The 19,217-nt window shown below is 47.1% G+C and overlaps 2 protein-coding genes across 6 annotated transcripts in view; one reads left to right on the top strand and one right to left on the bottom strand.

Moving 5' to 3' along the window:
• bmpr2a (bone morphogenetic protein receptor, type II a (serine/threonine kinase)) overlaps window positions 1-9,646 on the bottom strand; it is a 19,590-nt gene extending 9,944 nt beyond the window's left edge. The window contains exons 1-5 of one of the 4 annotated variants that reach the window (XM_027018448.3): window positions 8,880-9,644; window positions 2,953-3,135; window positions 2,412-2,591; window positions 339-446; window positions 111-202 (exon numbers count right to left, since the gene is read on the bottom strand). In XM_027018448.3, coding sequence (XP_026874249.3) covers window positions 111-202; window positions 339-446; window positions 2,412-2,591; window positions 2,953-3,135; window positions 8,880-8,952 — 636 coding nt within the window. In that variant the 5' untranslated portion in view covers window positions 8,953-9,644. Of the gene's footprint in view, window positions 1-110; window positions 203-338; window positions 447-2,411; window positions 2,592-2,952; window positions 3,136-3,394; window positions 3,526-8,879 lie in introns of those variants that run through there. The other 3 variants (XM_035525681.2, XM_081710361.1, XM_035525686.2) reach the window with 3 other exon arrangements.
• An 879-nt stretch (window positions 9,647-10,525) lies between these two features.
• Window positions 10,526-18,885, top strand: fam117ba (family with sequence similarity 117 member Ba). Of its 2 annotated transcripts, none has more exons than XM_035523499.2 (8): window positions 10,526-10,727; window positions 12,170-12,301; window positions 12,469-12,552; window positions 12,736-12,846; window positions 16,195-16,338; window positions 16,547-16,808; window positions 16,891-17,011; window positions 17,158-18,885. In XM_035523499.2, exons 2-8 carry the CDS (start codon window positions 12,281-12,283, stop codon window positions 17,399-17,401), a joined length of 987 nt encoding a protein of 328 aa, XP_035379392.1. In that variant the 5' UTR covers window positions 10,526-10,727; window positions 12,170-12,280; the 3' UTR covers window positions 17,402-18,885. The 2 variants fall into 2 exon arrangements, with proteins under 2 accessions (XP_035379392.1, XP_035379395.1); XM_035523502.2 differs by having other exon boundaries at window positions 10,527-10,727; window positions 16,577-16,808.
• The last annotated feature ends 332 nt before the right edge of the window (window positions 18,886-19,217 follow it).

The raw sequence follows: 19,217 nt of genomic DNA on the forward strand, positions 1-19,217 counted from the left end.
ATAGACAGGGGAAGAGAGAAAAAGGAAAAGGTGAAAAAATGTGGGTGCAGACATAATTTAATGCAAACACACATCACTACAAACACTTTCTCACACACACACACACACACCTCTAGTAGTTTCAGGTTGTCCAGATCTAGTGTGGGGGGAGAGAAAGCTGCTTCCAACATGTTCAAGTTATGAAGACTCTGCTTGCCATGTCCTGAAACACACACACACACACACACACACACACACACACACACACACACACACACACACATACACACACACATAAAAACAGGTGCAAGTAAGATAGTATGATGTTCAAGATCAGACATATCGCTATGGCAACTCACCCCTGATCACACGGTAAATAAAAAAGACCAGCACAACCAAGACGGCTACCACAGAAACGGTTGCCAGGGCGATCAGGACAGCCTCCTCCCCGTAGATCGGGCGAGTATCTGGGGATGGGGTTAAAGGGCAGATGTGGAAAGTAATAAAAGAACAGCTAATTCACACAGGCACGACGTCAACGCACCCTGCAGGCGACTCAGCTACAGTGAGCTTAACCTTTACCATAACGTAATATTATACACTCATACACATCCACCAAAGAAAGTGTGTGTGTCTGTGTACACGTGTTTTTGTGTGTGTGTGCGTATGTGTATATATTTGTTTATGTGTTTGTGTGTATATATTTGTGTATGTGAGTGCACGTGTATATTTGTTTATGTGTTTGTGTGTATGTGAGTGAGTTTGCCTATGTGTCTGTGTGTTTGCATGTGTATCTGTAAGCACTCAGTGCTACTGAGGGCTTGATGATCTTTTTCTATTTTCTGGAACATTCCACGCGCATCACCCTTCATCTCCAGCACTGTCTCATCCCCCCATCACGCTGCCTACCACAGGAACGTACAGTCACACACACGGCCAATGACGCTGATCAGTTAATCGTTTCCTTTCAAAACAGAAAGTACATCTGTAATAGTTACACAACAGCACCTCTGAAATAAACAGCAGTGGCAACTCATTCTACTCACACAGGAACAACGTAAGTGTTCAGATGTTTGAGATTGTGTGCCAGGAATACAGGCTGAGACACACACACACACACACACACACACACACATTTACACACACACTTAATTCGGAACCACAGTTTCTACTGTGATGATGAAACAAATCCCACAAACATCAAACCCAGAGAGTAACAGTAAGAAACATCTGGCAGACATTGAGTCGTACAAATCTGATCTCGCTCCTTTCGTACTGAACCCTCCTCTCTCCTCCTCACACACTAAACCCTCCTCCCTCCTCACACTAAACCCTCCTCCCTCCTCTCACACTAAACCCTCCTCCCTCCTCTCACACTAAACCCTCCTCTCTCTCCTCACACACTAAACCCTCCTCTCACACTAAACCCTCCTCTCTCCTCACACACTAAACCCTCCTCTCTCCTCACACACTAAACCCTCCTCCCTCCTTACACACTAAACCCTCCTCCCTCACTAAACCCTCCTCTCTCCTCACACACTAAACCCTCCTCTCTCCTCACACTAAACCCTCCTCTCTCCTCACACACTAAACCCTCCTCTCTCCTCACACACTAAACCCTCCTCTCACACTAAAACCTCTCTGCTGGGTCTAAAGGGTGGAGACAACAGTAGAAACACAATAGAAGGATGTGCATGCATCATGGAGTCAGACTTCCTTTAGCGTCTTCAGCGGCGCTCCGACCCTCAACCCTTGACCCTCGACCCTCTCTCTCTTTATAGGCAACACATGCCTTAAGCAGTGCTGCACCTGGTTTGACACACTGTTCCTTCAAAAAGAAAAGCTCCAGAACAACTGCCGTGTCCGACAACCGGGAAAACGCGCTCCCCTCCCCCCTTTAAACGTCAGGTGAGGGGACATTGCTCTGGCCCTTTTGTAAACGAGAGCTTTGAGATGCTAACGATGTGGCTCTGGGTCACATAAGCGCCGCGGGTCGGGCCGTCTCTCTTCCGCTCCGTGCCACTGTCGCACTGACTACTCTTTCTGCCGTGCGGTGTCATCCTGTCTTTGTCGAGGTTCCTTCCTGGCAGACTGCTTCCGTGTTTGAAGTCTGCAGTCTTAATTTTGGTTTCTTTTTTGACACTCCCCATTTTCCCCTCTGCTCTCTGTGGGAACGCTGCAGTGTGAGCACAGAGTGTAATTAGAAACACCTGCCTTTTAATAACAAACATCTGCCCTTACTTTACACAGTAAAGAATGTTCCTACATACACTTATGCATGTAAGCGTATAATTTTCCACTAGCGAAATATAGTCCAATCTTAGCAGTCTCTTCCAGAGTGTATGTTTATTTCCTTAAAAAAGACAAAGATGGAGGTAAAGGTCGCATGACAATGCACGCACGCACGCACACACACACACACACACACTTACGGACTGGCTGAGAGGTGGTGGGTCTGGGCAGGGGGAAGTCCTCTGTGAAGTTGAGGTTGCACATGTCTCTGCTACAGCAGCAAAAACGATAGGTGCCATTTTGAATTTGAGACGGCGGGTTCGTCACCTGGCAACGGTTGTCATGGCACTCCTGCTGGTCTCCCAGATACGTCCAGCAACCTGCATGACAGAGGAGGAGGTCATTCTGTAGGTTCATGTCCAGCAGAACACAGGGGGGGTTTCACACCACCTTGCCTGTACTTGCTGTCTCAGAAGCCATTTACATGGTACAGCCAAACAAGCACACGGAGGAGGCCGCAGACCATGTGTCTGGTCACATGACTCAGCGGATGCCTGACTCCATCCCGGTCACCTCCGTCCACCAGAACTCCAACACATTTCTCTCTGTTCTACTGGGTCTCAGATCTGATTTATAGGCAGTGATTCGTCTAAACCCCAGAAGTGCTGGCAACTTTTCTCAGGAAGGAGAAGATTGATTTTTATTTTTATTTTTTTATTTTTTTGCATGCCTAACACCTACCTTGTTTGACCAGTCGGACCCCGTGCTGTTTTTTTTCCCATAGTCCGTAGCACCACCCACCCTGGCTGCAGCGAATGGTGGAGTTCTCCAGAAAGACACGCCCCTCTCCTCCTCCACCAATCCGCTCGGCCATAGCCTGCTGCTGCTCGGCGTATGCGCACTCTCTCTCCTCACGCTGTGCAGCTGAAGAAAGAGACGTTAAAGACACTGTCACCAAAAAGTCTATTTCAAACTAGGACAAAAAAAACCCCCAACTAATTAAAAACTTTTGGAAACCTCAAAAGTCATAGACTCATGTACAAACACGAACAGTCTCAAGTCAACTATATATGGAAACAATCACATTTCTGTCTAATTGGCATGCATTTTAAAATGTATATTTCTGCCTAAAGAGCCTGCACTTTAAAGCATCAGGCACTGTGATAACTCCGTGATACTGAACTCATCGTCTGTTGTGTTCTCTCTGCCTCTCTCAGCTACGTTCCCAAGGCCATGAAACAGCTTGGCCTCAGTGTTCCAGCAGACTGAAATGTAAACACTGATACCGCCCAGAGCTGACGGGCTGCTCTCTAATCATCCAAGCTACTGCAGCTGAGCTACTGTCCCTGAGAGCTTGCACAAGAGGCGTTCTGCGTGAGGAGACCACCCATTGGCTAAAAAAAACCCCCACCAAAACGAATGGGAAACGCTCAACATGGTGGCAGTGCCACAGGAAGTCCCGCCTTCAATAAAAAAAAAACAATCACCTTGTCAGTGAAGGAGAAACTGTGGAAAACCCTAGGATTATCATATTCTGCGTTTAGTGTTGGGTTTAGTGTAGTGTTTATGTTTAGTGTTGGGTTTAGTGCGTATCCTGCTTGTTACATGTGTAGAAGCTGGAATGACCAGAAAATTCAGCATTTTTTGTCACTAGACCAAAAGAGCCCCGTTTGTGTTCGTCTTTGCAGCCTGCACCGTGATTTTAAATATGTATTTGAAATGATATTTCAGCTACTGGTTTTGAGTATGTAGGTCTCTCCCCATTCAGACACAGGATACAGATTCAGATACTCACACTTACAGAGAAACCCGATACTACACGAAAAAAAAAAAACTAAACACACTCACATGCACTCTGAATGAGGCAAATACACAATACACACAAGATGCAAGCGCACACACTACTCAATACACACAAGATACAAGCGCACACACTACTCAATACACACAAGATACAAGCGCACACACTACTCAATACACACAAGATACAAGCGCACACACTACTCAATACACACAAGATACAAGCGCACACACTACTCAATACACACAAGATACAAGCGCACACACTACTCAATACACACAAGATACAAGCGCACACACTACTCAATACACACAAGATACAAGCGCACACACTACTCAATACACACAAGATACAAGCGCACACACTACTCAATACACACAAGATACAAGCGCACACACTACTCAATACACACAAGATACAAGCGCACACACTACTCAATATACACAAGATGCAAGCGCACACACTACTCAATACACACAAGATACAAGCGCACACTACTCAATACACACAAGATACAAGCGCACACACTACTCAATACACACAAGATACAAGCACACACACTACTCAATACACACAAGATACAAGCACACACACTACTCAATACACACAAGATGCAAGCGCACACACTACTCAATACACACAAGATGCAAGCGCACACACTACTCAATACACACAAGATGCAAGCGCACACACTACTCAATACACACAAGATACAAGCGCACACTACTCAATACACACAAGATACAAGCGCACACACTACTCAATACACACAAGATACAAGCGCACACACTACTCAATACACACAAGATACAAGCGCACACACTACTCAATACACACAAGATACAAGCACACACACTACTCAATACACACAAGATACAAGCACACACACTACTCAATACACACAAGATACAAGCACACACACTACTCAATACACACAAGATACAAGCACACACACTACTCAATACACACAAGATACAAGCACACACACTACTCAATACACACAAGATACAAGCACACACACTACTCAATACACACAAGATACAAGCACACACACTACTCAATACACACAAGATACAAGTGCAAAAGTGTCTACAAGACAAAGGAGCGTTCCTCCATAGCATGTCAGCCAATCAAATGCAACAACAGTTGCTGACACGTCAGATGACCAGTCAGTTGGCCAGTGAGATAATCTGATACAAGATGACATGCTGGAATAACGACTGGCCGATATAATGTTCTTAGCAGTCACATGGCACGTGTATGCGTGGGTACTACGCGTGCGTGCGTGCGTGAGCATTCTTGTGGGGGAGTGTTTCTGACAGGATGAGTAGACACTGAGTCATTTGATGAGGCACTGACACAGTGACAGACAAGCAGAGCAGGAGGCAGAAAGACTGGATCCCATCACTCACTTCACTCCCATCACTCCCAGCACTCCCAGCACTCCCACCACTAAGAACTACCTGCCACGAAGACCTGGGGGAGCTGTAGTCTAACTGGGGCGTCATGTGACCTCCAAGTGCTATCACCTTGTGCGGAAAACCTCCAAAAGTGCTTAAAACAGCATTCATTTAACGTCCTCTAACTCGCTGATAACAAATGCCGAGCGTTCCGACTACAGCGGGGTCGCGCTAAACACAGTGCCACGGTGATGCGTGTGTCAGCAATGGGACAGCATTTAGCGCAGCAGCAGAAACCGCAGTTCTGCAGTGAGATGTTTAACATTCTTCTTCTCCTCCTCGACCGTAGTGCTGTTTCTGACACTGTGAAACAACACTTTTATCCTTTGGGTCATCACACCTCAACAACAGGCCGCATTTCAGTACTGTTACAAGCACAAACTCTCCCTGGAGAACGACGAGAACTGTCCGCATGCTGCAAGGTTTCCACCTATATAGGCTCCATTAGGCCACACCGCCACCAGCCGTCTAACATGTCACATGATGAAAGACATACAAAATATAAATAGAGCATAATGTATATAATCAAATGTTAGTGTTAAAGTGGTATCCAAATTTATGACTGAAGGTGAGAGAATATATTAATTTTCTTTACACAAAGTGTAACAAAAGATGGAAAATTGCAGATTTATACTGTAAACCGACAGACAGAAATCTTATTGTAAAGTGGCATAGTTTTCACCCCAGGCCACTTGTTAAGAGCCTGCTTACTGGTCAGTTCAATCCGACTGCAGACAACTTGTGGTACTGATGGACCGTGGGCTAAACAAGCTACCGACATGATGTATATTCTTCTCACCTGAGGATGCAGCTAAGAGTGTCCTGCAGTGTCCTGCAGAGCAGAGCTCTATGATAATACTTCACAGATGCAGTATCTACCAACGCGGCATTTGGGTCATGGGCCTGCTGTACTAATGCCCCATTGGGTAGGGAATTTCATGCATTAGGCAATTTCAGGCATACTATTCGACTTCCATTCATTCTTGTGTGTTTTTTGGTCCTGCACTTATGCCAGATTCTGGGGGTGGGGTGGGGGGGGTGTACACACTCCTTTTGGTCTCTGCAAAAATAAACATTAATTTGCACATTATTTGAGGAGTGCCCCAGGGGTCAGTTCTAGGTCCACTTTGTTTCTATAATATACTTGTCTTTCCTTGGCCTAATCATTCACCATCATGACCTTGGTTTTCAGTATTATGCTGATAAACCTCAGATGTGGTTTTTCATTGCTAAGCTTCATTTCACCATGAGAATATCAAGCTGTTAGTGAGCTGCTTGGCAGAACATTTCATCCCTCACTTGGCTTTGAGCTCTGTATTAATTCTCTAAAATTGTTTATTTACTCCACATCATTTTATTCCATCAGCTACACTGGCTATCAGTCTGTTTCACTTACCATTTCTAAAGACTTCTAAAGCTTCTTTACCCTGCTTGAGTGACAAACTATTCACTGCCATGATGTCCAAACTCTGGACTAACCCTACCCCGATACATACGGGACTAACCCCTACCCCGATACATACGGGACTAACCCTACCCCGATACATACGAGACTAACCCTACCCCGATACATACGGGACTAACCCTACCCCGATACATACGAAACTAACCCCTAACCCATTACATACGGGACTAACCCCTGCCCCGATACATACGAGACTAACCCCTACCCCGATACATACGAGACTAACCCCTACCCCGATACATACGAGACTAACCCCTACCCCGATACATACAGGACCAATCCTACCCAGATACATACGGGACTAACCCTACCCAGATACATACGGGACTAACCCTACCCCATTACATATGGGACTAACCCTACCCCGATACATATGAGACTAACCCTTACCCCGATACATACGGGACTAACCCCTACCCCGATACATACGGGACTAACCCTACAGGACTATTTTTCCTCACAGGATGCTAAAGTTTTCTGCTAGGTTTTACTCTGGTTTATTATTTATGCTCTTTAATGCAACTATTTTAGAAAAACACGATACAAATTGTGATTGTTGTTTTTGTTGTGGTTGTTATTAATATAGCACAACTTCCAAAGCCCAGTGAGATATTTCTAATATTCCACCAAAGACTGCATGACTATTATCATCACAGCAGTGAAATGACACAGAGTGCTGAAATTAATCATTCATATTCTTCCTTTAATCAGGCAATGGCAGAGAGATAAGGAAGGAAGGAAGGAAGGAAGGTGGGGAAAAGGAATAAAGAAATAGAGACAAAGTAAAAGAAAAACAGTGAAACGTACAGAAGACATTGAGATCATGACCGTGGGCCAAGTTCCTGTAAAACACGTCGCCAGGAAGCTGTAAAGACTTCATGTGAGTCTGCTGAAGTTTCTATGGCAACACAACACGTATTCAACACATCAAAAGTCTTGTTATACAAAGAGTCACACTTCTTCTGTCCTTTATGGGCCCATGTGCGTGCACACACAGACACAGACACACAATAACTGTTTCCAAAGTCAAATACCATAATGCTCCACATGCATTCCAAAGGGACACCACAGGCAATAAAAAAAATAAAACCATCTGTCTCTGTGTCTCTCTCTCTCATCCTCTCTCTTCCTGTGTTTCAGGTAAGACACAGTTATCTGTCATGAAGGGGACTGTGTATTTTATGGGATTGTACTGTTGGTTTCCAGTGCTGCAGTCAGGTCAGCCACTGCACTGGACACTGCTGGACACTGGCCAGATGGCCAGCACGCACCTCCGAGCAGCCAATGAACCCGCACTGTTCTGTTTACTGTGCAGATTTCCATCTTACTATTTCTGTCTCATAACCACTCCCATGGCATTTCTGCCAATTTTTCGGGTTTGTCTTGAAACACGCGCGCATGCACGCACGCACGCACGCACACACACACACACACACACCTTCCTGTCCATAAGAGAGGTCACCATGGTCACCATTAAGCTGAGATCATTTGCTACATTGAACAATGCTTGGCATTTCTACACCTACTTCTGGAAGTGATTTCTGTACAGCTGTACAAGGACACAGGGCTCATAAAATAGAGCCTGGGGGTCTGACTGGCAGCCATGAAATCTGGTCATAAACAAGCAGAGCATTAGGGGTGGGGGTGGATGGGGTCTTATCTCAATCTGTAGCCCCATTTCACCTCTAGGGCCAGTGCCAAAGACCGACCACACACACACAATATTGTAGACAATATTGCTAGCTGTCTCTCATGCGATATAAGCACACCACCGATATCACACGAACATACGTTAACATGACTAAACTAAACATTAGGGGTCAAACGCAGAGGTAGGAACCGCCGTTAAAGCGGTGGGCTTGGACGATTCTTAGGAAGTTATGTTAATCATTACATCAGTCACAAACAGGGCATCTGTGACAGATCAGAAAAAGCAACTCACCAGCAACAGGGCTGAGTAGAACCATGGCGAATAGTCCAATATCCAGGACAGTTAGCCGGCCCTCCACTGCCATGTTTCCAAACCCGTTTTCTTGTCTTCAAATGCAAAAACCTGGGTTTCCCCCCCCACCCAGTTGTTTAGTTATAGGAAGGCCCCGGTCAGTCACTGGTCAAAAAATATTTGTGCTTTTGTACAGGCAACTGAAAAAGTCTTGTTCAAAGCACATATTGGTAATAATACTGGCCACAAAACTGGCAGTGAGTTTTTAAATAAACACTCTCCGGGGAATTAATCTCTATATAGCGGGCCTTGGCGTAAGCGGAAAAATAGTTCAAACACGGCCACAGCCATCTCTGTCCAAGCTAGTGTTCTGGGAGTGGTACACATGTTGACAAATTAAAGCGAACTAGTTAAAAATACAACTTTGTCGTCCGCTTTTGTCTCCGCCAACGGACTTCGTAAAGTACCATATTTCCATCAAGCGAGCTGGGACATCCCAAAACGACTTCCAGCATCCCCGTCTTCCCAACAGATCAATTCGGATGAGGATCAGACGTATAAATCTCACTTTCACACACGCGAATAATAAGCGTCTGCCGTCCACGCCGGTCGACTACATTCACTTACACTGTGATCTCGGTTTTTTTGGAGATGTCGCCGTTTGGTCGAGGTGTTTTATTTTAGGAGACGGGGAGCTTGCTTTCGTCGGGCGTCCGAAGCGCTCTGGCGGAGCCGCAGCCCAGACAGCGCCTGGAAACGCCTCCGGATCCGATTGTTCGGGGTGGACTGGAACAAGCGACCCCTAGCGGCCGCACGGAGGCGTCGACGCCACGCTAGCGAGCCAAGCTCCTCCTGAAAAAAACAAAGGTCTGCTGTTTGCTTTGAAATGGCTTTATCGGGATGTTTGGGCAGACTGCTTTGCGATCATTTGGCAATGCATTTTATCCATTCATTGAAATGGCAGACACTCGAGTAACACACATTTTCTCATAAGTAAATAAATTAAAAATAAACACATAAGTAAATAAATATATAGTGTCCGCTATGGCAGCTGCACGAGTTGTTCCGTAATGTTCGTGATGTATTAATATTTTACTCGGGGAAAATAATCAACTGGAAAAAAAAAAATGAAGCGAGCGTAAACAGACTGAACCAGCTCTGCTTAAACCGTGAGCACCGTCACGTGTTTACTTTACGGTTACGGTTATCTTCCGTTAAAACGGATCAGTCTTTGCCTGCTGAGCCCTGTAAAATTCCATGCGCACGTCGCGCGTTGTGAGGCCCGGCGATTTGTGAACGTCCACGGTGTCGCTCCACGGTGTCGCAGAGCCCCGTGGCGGTGCAACTGCGGTACTGCACAGCACATGGAGTCAACAAGCGCCACGCGCCTCAGCAACAGCAGCGTCGAGCAGGCGCGCGCGCGCGTCTCGAGAGGCGTCGGCAGTCAAAGAGACGGGGGGGGGTGGGGGGCGTCGCGTCGCCGCAGACACCCTGCGCCCACCGCCCACCGCCCACCGCCCACCGTCCACATCTACGGACACACGCTCCCCTCTGCGCGCTCCCACGCACTCGTCGCCGTTGCGCACAGCACGGAGCCGCTTTTACGCAGCGCAGCAACGCCCATAGCAGCCCCTGCCCCCCCCCCCCCCCCGCGCTCCTGTGTCCCCCCCCCACGGCACCGCTGGCGCGGCTCATCGCTCGCCCTCGACCGACGATCGCCGCATTTCACCCGCTCCGTCGAGCTACGGCGCTCTCGTCCACCCCGACCGGACCAGCGGCGTCGCACGCTCTTTATTTACCATCGGGCCATGAACGTTGTCGCTGCAGTAGCTCGCGCCTCAGCAAAAGGTGAGCCACGCACCGTGAAAATTACCGCTTTTGTTTGTTGTAAAAACATCTATTTGTTTTCGGCGTTTTATTAAATGTTATGGTATTATCTAGGTCTTGGCTTGGTGGGGAATTATGCGTTAGTCTGACCGAGGAGCTGCGGCGTTGGCTCGTGGACATGTTTTTATCTCTGCGTGACCCGTGACATGGCGGGTGCGGTACGGTGCTGCAGAGATGTGACTGATGGCGGCAGGTAGCGCTAATGTAAATATCTGGTATCAGACCAACGCTGTTATAGCGAATGGTAGAGAAAATGCACGATTGCTACAAATATTGCAGCTTGGAGCCAACAATGAATGAAAAAAAGATGATTTTTTTCGGTAAATATTATTATGTTTTTATTTATTTATTTGCATTTCAGCAAAACCGAAAAATAGATTTCGGCTTGGAACATAATCACAATAGTAACACAATAGTAAAACAAACAGCTCATATTTGTATTGCGTTAATAAATTGCCGATATTGGTTTCTATGGCAAACACCACTGGGAACCACAAATAAGGTCGCGGTTACCGTATGTGCCTCAGACGTACCTGGCCACGTGCTCGAATTCCCAACAAAGCAAGCAGTTTACATGACCCACTTCAGGATCTCAGACAAGGCTCGTAATGTCAGGTGCGATTGTATGTATAAGTCGAAACCGAACATAAAAACGTAGTAATTTCTCATGCAAGAAGATCCACTTTGGTGTGTGCGTGTGCACGTGTGACTGTTTATATGAGGAGAGATACACAACCAGCTTTCAGAGCTACGAGAATGCCAGGTTGAGTGTGGAGTTAAATAAACAAGACTGAACACCCACAGCGGTCGCAGGACAAGGCGGAATGCATCCACCTCCGTGTTCTTCCCCTTAGTTGTGCGGCTGGAACACAAAAGACTTTGTCGGTTTCGGATGTGGCTGAGTGAGCACTGTAGTGCCATATACAAGAAGAGGGTTTCCCAGTATCCCCAGACAGGTGCACTGGAGCAGGTCTCAGAGGCTTAAAGTGCAGTCAGCACGGGGAACCGCTCAAATGAGAGCGCACACATCAAACGCTCAAATGAGAGCGCACACATCAAACGCTCAAAATGAGAGCACATACATCAAACACTCAAATGAGAGCACATGCATCAACTGCTCAAATGACAGCACACACACTTCAACCACTCAAATGAGAGCGCTTACATCAACCGATCAAATGACGGCACACATCATGTGCAGTTCATTTGCTAACCCTATTGCTGCAAGTATGATCTTGGAAAGAGGTGGGGCTTATCTGGGAAAGAGGAGGGGCTTATCGCAACTTGTCAGCTTGTTGCTATATCAAGCCATTACTTAGATATTGGAAATACCATTTATAAGTCCTACACACAATCTGTGAGACAACTCACCTTCTCTCTCTCTCTCCTCGACTTTGCATTAGCCACGGCCCATTTAGCCCTCCATCTAACTGAACACTAGAACTGTCCAGCTGTCTCCTCACCTGCCCCGGAACTGGCAGCAGCACACAAGCTCCGCCCACACCACCCTCAGGATGAGGGACAAAGCAACCCAGGTGGGTGACTGGTGCTGGAGGCGCAGGTACTGCTGCTGTTTGGGTCATATCCAGCTCAGCTGAGTTCGAGCTCGGGGGGAAGCAACTCAGCAAAATTTAATCTCTTTAATCTCTCTCTCTCTCTCTCTCTCTCTCTTTCCCTCTCTCTCTCTGTCTCTCTGTCCCAGACTCCCAGAGCCTGGGTAGATGAGAGGAGGAGAGTCTCCCATAAGCGTTCGGCGTCCTGCGGCAGCACCGACCAGCTGAAGGAGGTAAACAAACGCTCTCAGCTGCTCTTGACGAGTTTATTTTCAGTCTGGTGATGAAACACTCAGGCCTAGCTGCTGCTGCTGGGGCCTCACCACTGTTTGCCGTGTGAACTTCGCGGCGCTAATGTTTGTTCGTTTTCCCCGGTTGTTTTTCTTCTTTTTTTCCCCCCCCCCCGTCTCCCTCAGATCGCCAAGCTGAGGCAGCAGCTCCAACGCAGCAAACGCAGCAGCCGGCATCGGCGGGACAAAGAGCGCAAGTCGCCCTTCAACGGCAACCACACCATCATCCAATCACAGGTGGGCACCCGCCACCGCCGTCCAATCACGGTGTTCTCACAGATGTGCGAGCGTGCAGTCACCGCGTAACCGGGACTTTTTCGGCCTGGCTAGTTCAAGCAGGCAGAACGCCTGGAAAGTCTCAGCGTGCCCTACTTTCTGAGGTTCTTGCTCAGGATACTACGGCCAAGTTCAGAACAGACCAGACGATATCCCAGTCCCACCGTGCGTGTGGATGACTCCAAGCGGGACACGGTGCCGCTTATTAAACAGACTAAGTTTAGTGTCACAGAAGTTTCATGACATACGACACAAGTTGCCACTTAATAAGAAAACTAAGCACAATGACACAAGGTTAGCATAGTCAGTTATTTGGTTTGGGGGTGTGAACATTCAGAACACCATAACAGTTCTCAGTAGTGTCTCAGTAGCTACAAGCATTCTGTCTGAATAAAACATCTTCAACAGAGAGTAGTAGAGGCTCACTGAAATAAGCACATCACAAAATAAAGGTCTAGCCTGACATTTCAGCCCATTCAAACTGTTTGAGGTGCTTCAGTAGTGTTTACAGTTCAGTAGTGAAGGCTGTGTGAGTTACTTCAGCACTGATTACAGTTCAGTAGTGAAGGCTTGGTGAGATACTTCAGTAGTGATTACAGTTCTGTAGTGTTTACATTTCAGTAGTGAAGGCTGTGTGAGTTACTTCAGCACTGATTATAGTTCAGTAGTGCAGGGTGTGTTCAGGTGCCTGTGTGAGGAACAATAGCACTGATTACAGTTCAGTAGTGAAGGCTTGGTGAGGTAATGACAGTTCAGTGTTTTAAAGCTGGACTGCAGCGTTTTCGTGGGAGCACAGCAGGGATGTGGCACTGGTGATGAAACTGTTCCGTTGTCTGCCGGGTTTAGTTTTGAGTCCCTTGGAGTGTTTTCCAGAAATGGAACTTCTGAAGGAAATGATGGCCAGTGTGGCTGGAATCTGGAGGAGTGATTCCCTGCTTGAGACTGGCAACGGATGAAAGATTTCCAGCCAACGACCTTCTCAACACGCTTAACACACTGAAGCAGGAATCTTTCCGGTGGAAAATAATCCGTCTAATATGTCTAGAAATTTGAGATGAAAAGCAAATATTCATGAGCAGAGATGGAGTGTGAACAAGAGAATGAAACAATAACGTGAGAGAAAGAGAGCAAAAAGGAGTCCTGAGTCAAGTTAGGTTGTGTGGTCATTCCTGCAACACAACACAACAGCAGTACAACAAACAACCCAACACTACTGTAGTACAACACAACACAACAGCAGTACAACAAACAACCCAACACTACTGTAGTACAGCACAAAACACAACAGCAGTACAACACACAGCACTACTGTAGTACAACACCCATCCAACACTACTGTAGTACAGCACACAACACTACTGTAGTACAACACAACAGCAGTACAACACACAGCACTACTATAGTACAACACAACAGCAGTACAACACACAACCCAACACTACTGTAGTACAGCACACAACACTACTGTAGTACAACACAACAGCAGTACAACACACAGCACTACTATAGTACAACACAACAGCAGTACAACACACAACCCAACACTACTGTAGTACAGCACACAGCACTACTGTAGTATAACAGCAGTACAACACACAACACTACTGTAGTACAGCACACAACAGCAGTACCACACAGCACTACTGTAGTACAACACAACACCCATCCAACACTACTGTAGTACAGCACACAACACAACAGCACTACTGTAGTACAACACCCGTCCAACACTACTGTAGTACAACACAACAGCAGTACAACACACAGCACTACTATAGTACAACACAACAGCAGTACAACAAACAACCAAACACTACTGTAGTACAGCACACAACACAACAGCACTACTGTAGTACAACACCATCCAACACTACTGTAGTACAGCACACAACACTACTGTAGTACAACACAACAGCAGTACAACACACAGCACTACTATAGTACAACACAACAGCAGTACAACACACAGCACTACTATAGTACAACACAACACCCATCCAACACTACTGTAGTACAACACAACACAACAGCAGTACAACACACAGCACTACTATAGTACAACACAACACAACAGCAGTACAACACACAGCCCAACACTACTGTAGTACAGCACAACACAACACAACAGCAGTACAACACAAACCAACACTACTGTAGTACAACACACAGCACTACTGTAGTACAACACACAACACAGCAGTACAAAACACAACATAGCAGTACAACACACAACCCAACACTACTGTAGTACAGCACACAACAGCAGTACCACACAGCACCCAACACTACTGTAGTACAGCACACAACACTACTGTAGTACAACACAACACTACGGTAGTACAACACAACAAAACAGTAGTACAACATAAAGCTACTGTAGTACAACACCACAGCAGTACAGCACACAACACAACTGTAGCACAGCACACACTACTGCAATACAACACACAGCACTACTGTAGTACAACACAACAGCAGTACAACGCACAACCCAACACTACTGTAGTACAGCACACAGCACTACTGTAGTACAACACAACAACAGCAGTACAACGCACAACCCAACACTACTGTAGTACAGCACACACACCAGCAGTACAACGCACAGCACTACTGTAGTACAACACAACAGCAGTACAACACACAACACAACACTACTGTAGTACAGCACACAACACTACTGTAGTACAACACAACAGCAGTACAACACACAACCCAACACTAGTGTAGTACAACATAACACAGCAGTACAAAACACAACTCAACACTACTGTAGTACAACACACAGCCCAACACTTGTGTAGTACAGCACACAACACAACAGCAGTACAGCACACAACACTACTGTAGTACAGCACAACACAACAGCAGTACAGCACACAACACTACTGTAGTACAACACACCACCACAACAGTACAGCACACAACACTACAGCAGTACAGCACACACTACAGTAGTACAGCACACAACACTACTGTAGTACAGCACACAACACTACTGTAGAACAGGATAACACTACTGTAGTACAACACACAGCACAAGTTTGAATCACATCACAACAGTGTGAGATAAGTGAAGAAAGAGGAAATTAACTGAAACACTGAAAAGCCTTACAAACTCAGAATAACCACACACACACACACACACACACACACACACACACTTTAAATCTTTATGGCCTTTCAGTGTTGCCACTCTGCTGTTAATAACTTGAGATAATTTATGAGGAGTGTGAGGATCCGCGGCCAGTCCGTGGTGGCCGGCCTCTTCCCTACCGTCTTCATCGCTCCTCTCCGGAACTCTTTCAGTCTCAGATGCCGAAAACCATCCTGATTCCCATTCCCATCTCCAAGTCCACGCCCCCTCGGTTCCGGAACAGCATCGAGGGCCTCAACCAGGAGATCGAGCGCATCATCATAAGAGACACCACAGACCGAGAGGAAGTCATCATTGTGAGTCCTCCACCTTCCTGCGGGCACTCCTGCACGCATGTCTAATCTGGTAATCTGGCGTAATCTGGTTGTATTCCCGTGATTCCCAGGGCCCTTACGTGTTGCTGGTGCTTTGCATGGTAGTGGTGGAGGGTTTATGAGGGGGGGGTGCAGGGTGCAGGGTTCTCCGACGTGAATGACTTGAGGTCTGGTGGCCGTCTGAGCCTAGGCTGACGGCCAGGGCCTGTGCGCCTTTCAGCCGCAGGACGTTCCGGATGGCCACCGCGCGCCGCCGCCCCTCCCCCGCCGCGGCAGCAGCACGCGCAGCATTGACACCCAGACACCCTCCGGCGGCGGCCTGGGCAGTAACCGTAGCAACAGCAGCAGCCGGGCAGACTCCGTATCACCATCGTACCTCAGCATCCTGAGCGACGCGATGGGGAACAGCCCCCTGCCTGGCGACGACGCGTTCAGCGAGACCAGAGAGAGAGGTGCGCGCACGCACGCACGCACGCACGCACATTCCGGGAGTCATTCAGTGACGCTCCTCCTTCTCCTCCTCCTCCTCCTCAGAGCTGAGCCAGTGCTCCCCCCTGCCAAAGTACGCCTCCTCTCCCAAACCCAACAACAGCTACATGTTTAAACGGGAGCCCCCAGAGGGCTGTGAGAAGGTCAAGGTCATTGAGGAGAACCAGTGAGGACCCCTACCTGCCCTTCCCTGCTACTACACCAACAACAAACCCCCGACACTAATTTTAATAATAATTATCCTGCTCTGGTACACACAAATGATTTTATAAAGCCAAGTTTGAAGCATTCATTTTGCTTACTTTCTTTCAGACCCAGGGCTCTCCAGGAGATCCCGCCATATCTGTGTCCTGACCGGAACAAAGTGAATTTCATCCCCAAGAGCGGCTCCGCCTTCTGCCTCGTGAGCATTCTGAAACCCCTGCTACCCACCCAGGAGCTGAGCTTCCGCGGCGGGGTGGGCTACCGCAGCCTGTCCCCTTCCCTTGGACCCGTCCTGGCCCTCGGGCGCCAGTCCCCCTGCCTCCCACGGCACTTGGAGGAGCCGGAGGGTTAGGCCGGCCAATCACAGGAACTGACACATCGACCAATCAAAAGAACCTCATCATCCCAAGGTGGACATGCAGTGAGCAGAATTGACATGCAGAATCACTCACCGAATTGACGATCTTAAAGCTGTGACATCATCAGGGCTTCATTTATTAGTGCAGACGACCCAAACATTACCCGAAACCTGAATACGAGATCTCCCCTGGTGAAGGAGACGTCTCGACCAAGACTCGTGTATATAAGTATAGCTTTTTTTTTTTGTGGGGGGGGGGGGTGTATCATTGCAATGCTTTTTACGTTCTCAACGTTTAAACTCATTTTCCCATCGACGCCTTTTTTCCGGCCAAGTTCATGTAAATAATGTCTCCGCCACTGTAAATGTAAGTGACTTTTAGCCTGTGGGAACGGAGACCGCGGGGCTCGCCTGGTAGCCGAGCTGCTGCGTTGCATGGTAACTAGTAACCTAGAAAAAGAAATTATGTAGCTAGGGATGGGGTGGTCTAACAAACGTGCCTGACACCCACAATCCCTCTGTAGCAGCTCCACCCTGAACCCCACCCTTCTCCTACATCCAGACGTTGGCTCTCCAGGTCCCCATCTTTGCTCCATGGCGTGCAGGAGCGCCACCTCTCTCCCCCGGATCGACGTGTGGAACGCTGAGATTTGGTGCTATAGTATTCGTACTGTTATTGCTACGGCTGCAGGGAGTCTATCGCCAGGGCCGGTACCGAGGGAGAGGAGGGGCAGACGCAGACACAGACGCAGACGTGAGGGTGGTACAGATGATGCACATCTGTAGAAGAAGAAGAAAAGAGCAGGAAGGTGAGAGTGAGAGGGACAGAGAGAGAAAGTAGTGAGGAGAGTTGATGGCAGTTGCGGAATAATCCAGAACAAAGAACAAACACATCAGTGATGAGTTTACCCAGCTAGTCACACAGGATGCGTATCGAGGGGAACTGTAGGATCTTTATAGTGTAAATGACTACATGAATCATACTGTGACGCTCACATTTCTTCCTTTTAAAGGATGATGATGGACTTGTTGGATGGAACACAGGCAAACATGAGAAGGATAAATGTGTATTGCCTTAAAACCTTAAAAACGTTTAGACAAATGGCTGTTATTACATATAGAGGAGCCAAATGGTGTAATTAGCTTAGTATTTAGTGCTGATGTCCCTACGTGGATTATCTTGTATTAAGTAACTGTAAAATTGGGAAATTTTTTTTTTTTTTTTATATCACAACTTTCCAGATTTCCCTGGAAATGAACAATAAGAATGACAACTTTTGAAACTCAGATGTCTACAATCCCAAGCGCACAAGCCTGGTCAGTTAGGAGGAGTTTATTTAGCTTCTGGATGGTCATCATATACGCATGATCACTGTAAAGGTCTCACTCGTCCAGCCTCTGCCCTCTGAGTTATAAATAGTTAAGACTGTTCACAGAAACAAAGGCACAGTTGCATAAAATAAATCAACTGAAAATCATGATTGGTGTGTTTACATTCTTTATATTTATGAAGAAGTTTAAAAAAACAAACAAACAAAAAGGCCTTCGTGGTTACATTACATGATGTAATGTGCAAATGAACATTTTTTTGGTGTCGTTTTGCCATTTAAAAGTAATTTGAGAGAAACCAGACAAAGTGTGGACTCAGGCAGGAACATCATATGTACTTCTACCGTTCATCTATACGCATCCATCCCTCAGAGCAGTGACTCAGCAGTCGGTCACGGCCAACCTTGCACTCCGTCATGTGCAGGTGCTCTAGAGCAGCACTTCCCAAGATCTAGAATAAGAACAAGCCTTGGACCGTCTG

The sequence above is a fragment of the Electrophorus electricus genome, chromosome 3 (assembly GCF_041902795.1).
Source record: "Electrophorus electricus isolate QZ-2024a chromosome 3, ASM4190279v1, whole genome shotgun sequence".
NCBI lineage: Eukaryota > Metazoa > Chordata > Actinopteri > Gymnotiformes > Gymnotidae > Electrophorus > Electrophorus electricus.